At 34.6% G+C, this 5,751-nt stretch overlaps 1 protein-coding gene across 1 annotated transcript; it reads left to right on the forward strand.

The window, feature by feature from the left end:
• The first annotated feature begins 1,455 nt into the window (after positions 1–1,455).
• On the forward strand, positions 1,456–3,244 carry LOC128513251 (CD59B glycoprotein-like). The gene is made up of 4 exons (XM_053486963.1): positions 1,456–1,545; positions 1,712–1,767; positions 2,524–2,643; positions 2,956–3,244. The coding sequence occupies exons 2-4, from the start codon at positions 1,713–1,715 to the stop codon at positions 3,054–3,056; spliced, it is 276 nt and encodes a 91-aa protein (XP_053342938.1). The 5' UTR covers positions 1,456–1,545; position 1,712; the 3' UTR covers positions 3,057–3,244.
• Positions 3,245–5,751: the final 2,507 nt, after the last annotated feature.

Genomic DNA, 5,751 nt, shown 5'->3' on the forward strand with positions numbered 1-5,751 from the left:
CATAGCTAATTTATTTGTACATACATCATAAAAAATTTAATGATATAATGTACGAAAATGGTTCCGTTAACAGCAGTTTGCTTATCTAAAATTCCTACTAAAGGTCGAGAAATATATGAGCGATAAAGAAAGATAGGACAGTTTAAAGAGTAATACATCAAATATAATGTATCAAATAGTAATACATCTAAATCAAATATAAATGTGAATTATTTATATAAATCAATATATATATATATATATATATATATATATAAATATGTGAGAGAACATACTGAAACAGACAATTCCTTTGCAACACTGAGAGCAGGAACATGGTGTACTGTTCATACCTGTAGTGAGTAATCTTCTCTTAGTGTCGTCTATTTCTTGCTTAACAATATAAAGAGAATGACTTCTTACAACACAGTGCTGGCAGAAAGGTCACCATTCCTGAAATAATTAAATAGTATTGCGCAACAGAGGGAATTTAATGGAATGACTCTAATTCAAATAGGCATTTGGTACTGTACGTGCCTTCAATCCAGACTTTTGCTTGTGTACAGTATAAACAATGAAAGAGCTGTTGTTACCATTAAAACTGTTATCTCTTCCCTTTTAAATCCCTTCCCTTCAATTATACAATCCAGCAATTGTTTTATGTTTGCTTTCAAAACTTTTCATGGCATAGGTTCCACACTGTTCTGGAAGCATTCCTTAAAAATTAGGTAGTATTAATACTGTATGAAGGCATTACACAGTTGCTGCAGACTCATCCATGATGTGAATCTCTTCCTATATTGTCCAGTTTTGGTGAGCCTACGTAAATTGTAGCCTCAAGTTCCTGTTCTTAGCGGACAGAAGTGGCAACCAATGTGGGGTTCCCCGGCTGTAGCCCATTTGCTTTAAGTTTCAACATGTTGTGCATTAGGAGATACTCTTTGACATACCTTGGTTGTATAAAAAAAAATACAAATTCTCTGAAAACTCTGAAGATGGTTGTGCATCAAAATCCCAGTAGATCAGCAGTGTCGGTGCCACATTTACAGTCAATTAAATCCCATTCCTTCCTCATTCTGATGCTCACTTTAAACTTTAGAATGAGGAAGGTATGTAATTTAAATGATTGGAAATCTGAGGAAGGATGAGAAAGGAATGTGATTGAAATGACTATAAACCTGGCATCAATAAGCATGCCTCATTTACAGTCATTTAAATCACACTCCTTCCTCATTCTGATGATCACTTTAAACTTCAGCAGATCATTTTTTTTTTATATAAAAATAAAATGACAGCTTCTTTTGCTGCGAATAGGCTGGGCTTTTTGTGGCATGTGTTTTGTCAGCTGGCATAAAAGCAAGATTGTGAGATATCACATGACTAATAGTGTTGTACCGATTGTGAAATACTTCAGGTCATTCATATGGGGAAAGTCCATAGCAGCTGTGTAAACCAAGAGGGTGGGAACATGCACATCAGATTTACAGTATTTAAAGAAAACTGAAACGAACTTAATGCTCAAAGATTACACTCTCTTCTCCTTTACTGCACTCTGAAACCTTAAAGGTAGGAGCTTGTAGAATATCATTTTAATAAAGCCGTTAAATGTTTTCATTTTCCTTCAATATGTTTATTTAAACCAAATTTCTGTTATTTAGACATATTTATTTATAGTTTGTACATACAGTACCTGACAACATAATTTCTTTTTAATCCCTCTTATCCCTCTCAGAATGATAATGAAGACTCTATTACTTGCTCTGTGTCTCGCCTTGATGCTGTTGAGCGGTGAGTGTCAACAGTTTTCAACAAATTCTGCTTTATATTTCTATGATCAGTTCCTGGTAATGTACAGGTAGAAGAAGAGTCACAAAGCAAGTGCAAGAACAGCATAGCATAAACAAACAAGGATCACCCTTAGTCATAAATAAAGTATGAAAACAGTGTGGGCTCTAATCCAGACATACAGTACAAAATCATCTTGAGAGCATGTGTTGGATTTATGAAGACAATTGCATGATTAGCAAAGAAACAAAGTAAAAAGGTTAAAAGAGACAAACTAATGAAAAGATGACCTCAGAACAGGTTCCTACATTATTACAAATCACAACATGCGTGGAGAGATGATTAATTTAAAAAGCACAAAGAGTGAACTAAAAAAATAATAATTTGAGCAGCTCTGCAGTATGAGAGGGACTCATAACAGTAATAACATTTAAAAGGTTAAAACAATTAATTGTATATTGTATAGTATATGCATGTATGTATGTATGTATGCATGTATGTATGCATGTATAATATACCATGCACCAAAAAAAATCAACACAAAACAAAGATAAAGTTGTTTGCTTCAAGTGGACGGTAATGTAATATAACAGTGTGCTTCAATCTAAAAGGCATGAAAAAAAGTTAGCTTACAATAAGTGTATAGGTCACAATCTTTTTACTGGTCATGTTATTTATATAAAAAAAAATCACAATTAAGTATTAAATTGTTTTAAAAAGTTTATTGCGTATTTTAATTTCTTCTCCACTTTGTCACAGGGTCTGCCCTGAAATGCAACAACTGTGTTCCACGTTCAGGCGGCAGATGCACCAACACTGTTGAAACCTGTGGCTATAAGAAAGATGCCTGTATCTCTGCTCGATTCACAAACTATCCCTGTATGTCTATTTTTTTTTTAAATAAGAACAGAAAAACAGAACAGAAATTTTATTTTTATATAAAATTGCAGCACAACAGATCTAAAATATACATTACAAGTCAAAACTTTGGACACAAGTTTGGATTTATTTTCTACATTTCTGAAAAATACAGTTTTTTTTGTCATGAAATCATTTATTTAGTTTATATAGCGTTAGATAATTAGATAATTACAGTATATATTATACTATATATTTTTATTTAGATACCTATATAAAAATATAGGTATCATGGACTTACACTGACTCCTAAATTTTCTTTATGTCTTTTAGTTAACTATTTCCGGAGATGCATCGCTATGTCAGACTGCCTTCTTCTCCAAAGCACGTCTGGGATTGTAGCCCAATGCTGTCAGAGGGACCTCTGCAATTAGGGCAGTGACAGACCATGAACATGAAAAGAAGAATCTAAAAAATTTTTGATCATTCTTTTTTCTGTTCTGTAAATTCCTAATTGTATTTTTACCAACATCATTAATACTGTATGCGCATTTTTGTGGCTGGTTCTGGTTTTATCTAAACAAAACCTGGAAATACTTCCTAAATAAAAATACATACATGACCTCCAGCGTCACCATTCAATTTCTGCCTTGGGTCTCTGTGGGTGGAGTTTGCATGTTCTCCTTGTGCTTGGTGGGTTTCCTCCATGTATTCCGGTTTCCTCCCACAGTCCAAAGACATAGAGATTAGGCTAACTGGTGTTCCAAAATTGGCAGTAGTGAATGTGCAAGACAATCAAGGTGACCCCTTAAGTAACTGCCATAGAAATTACTTGTATATCTCAAGGGTGGGTAGATAGATGGCTACACCACATGGACGCACCACACATGGATGAACCAAAAAAAACAATGACTGCTGTGCATTATTTCTCAGAAACATCACATCTCTATAACTTATGAATCAGGTTTTATTGTGTCAGCATCATAATATACTTTACCTCATTTTTCCAGGATGGTTCTCTTTTCTTCTATTATTTCCTGACACAGAGATTGTAAATATGATGCCAGAGCTGTGGATTTTTCTTTGTAACTATTGTGATAAAGCAATTTGGTGTCGTCAGCTCCTGTAATCGTAATCCTCTTTTACTGGGCAGACATGCTTTCTGGGCCATAGCAAAGAAAAATAATATCCACTTGGTACCAAGGAGAACTCTGTGACACTTGAATTGTACTTCATACAGAACATTAAGAGATAAATGTACCACAATAATAATACATTTCAAATGTGACTATTATGTTATCCTATAAATAAAAAAAATTAACATACTTTAAAATGAAATTTTAAACAATTTAACAAAAAAATGTAGGTTTTCCTTACATCAACCACTCTTTTTTTATCTTCTAAAAGTGAAGACCTTATGATTCTCATTTGCTTTGACATGTATTGTGAGCTGTAAGGTATTATATAGACAGGTCTGTGGCTTTCCTAATTAAGTCCAATCAAATATATAATCAAACACAGCTGGACTTAAATGAAGGTGTAGAACCATCTTAAGGATGATCAGAAGAAATGGACAACACCTGAGTTAAATATATGAGTGTCACAGCTAAGGGTCTGAATTAATTCTAATTAGGCCCATGTGATATTTCAGTTTTTCTTTTTTTAATAAATCTGCAAAAATGTTAACAATTCTGTGTTTTTTGTTTTTTTTGTCAATACTGAATACTTTCCGTACCCACTGTAGGTGTATAGCTGAGGCATGTTCACACCTGGTAAATTATTTGCATTTGAATGTTGTCTGACATTGTAAAGCACACACAGTAACACTTAAACAACAACAACCTAGAATAGGAATAAGAGGCCTTGAATATACTGCAATAATATTATTTAGTACAACAAAATTCCTGAGAAATACTCCTATGAAACATTTACACAAATGTAAGACAATTTGTTTTTTGAGTTATTCTAATGTTTTATTCTGATCATTTTAAAAATAATCACAAATAAACAGATACAAACAGAGATAGGCTATAAAACAGTTCATTCTTTGTACAAACAATATTGTCAGCTAGTGTACTTGATCGTCTGTCTAAACAACATTTAACCAATGTTTTAACTTATTATTGTACAGTAAATGTCAATAACTCAGGTTCTGATTTTTTATGTTTGTTGTATAAAGTACTTGGTTGTGTAAATTATCATCACTGTAGTATTTCTTCAATACAACATATTGATATGACTTCTTTTTGACTTTTAAATTAAATTTAAAACCTGCGGTGACTGAAAATGTCACTTTGTGCCACCTGATAGTCTTACGAATTACTTTGAAATGTGACTGATTTATTTTGTCCTCTGTTGCAGGGATGCAGGGACCACCTTTTAACAATGCTGATGCTGCATGATGATGTAGAGGTGTTACTTTGCACATTTTAAACGACCACAGAGCAGGAATGCTGGCCGCAATGCGAGTGGGGTGGCATTCCCATACCGCTGCTCACAAGTGAGGCACAACATTCCTACTTTTCCTACATAAAACCATGATCTGCTCGAGACCGAAATTTTTGCATTTTTCATTGTCAACAGATCAAAGTCGCAAAAAGCAGCGTCTACTAAACCGGCTTGGTTAATGCAGACGCCTTACGGTGCCAATGCAGGATGCTGAAGCCAAGGGTGAGGCTAATGATCCGTCTAATCCTTTTGTGTCCCTGTCTCAGCAGGTGAAACGCGATGGCAGCTTTGCTCCTTTACAAAGAGATGATCCCTGCTTAAAATGCTGCTGGGAACAAGTAATAGAAATGGAGGGTTAAGCTGATGAGCCCCCAAAGGTAAAGAATAACCTGCTGTATTTTACCACACCATGCCATGAGGTGAACAAAATTATCTCCTTGTAGTCCCACAAGGAAAGGTGGATACAGTGATGCACTTAGCCCATTCCACACAATTCAGGGGCCACTTGGGGATAAACATCACTAATAAAAAACTTTCGAGCAAATAGGGATGGACATCATCAGCCCACTCCCAAAATTAACAAAAGGGCAAGAGTTTTCTGATGATCCTGGTCATCGTTGGGTTTAAGATACATTATCCTGAAACCGTCCCAATGCGCAAAGCCACCTATAAAAACATTGT

This window comes from Clarias gariepinus, chromosome 25 (genome assembly GCF_024256425.1).
Source record: "Clarias gariepinus isolate MV-2021 ecotype Netherlands chromosome 25, CGAR_prim_01v2, whole genome shotgun sequence".
Taxonomy (NCBI): Eukaryota; Metazoa; Chordata; class Actinopteri; order Siluriformes; family Clariidae; genus Clarias; species Clarias gariepinus.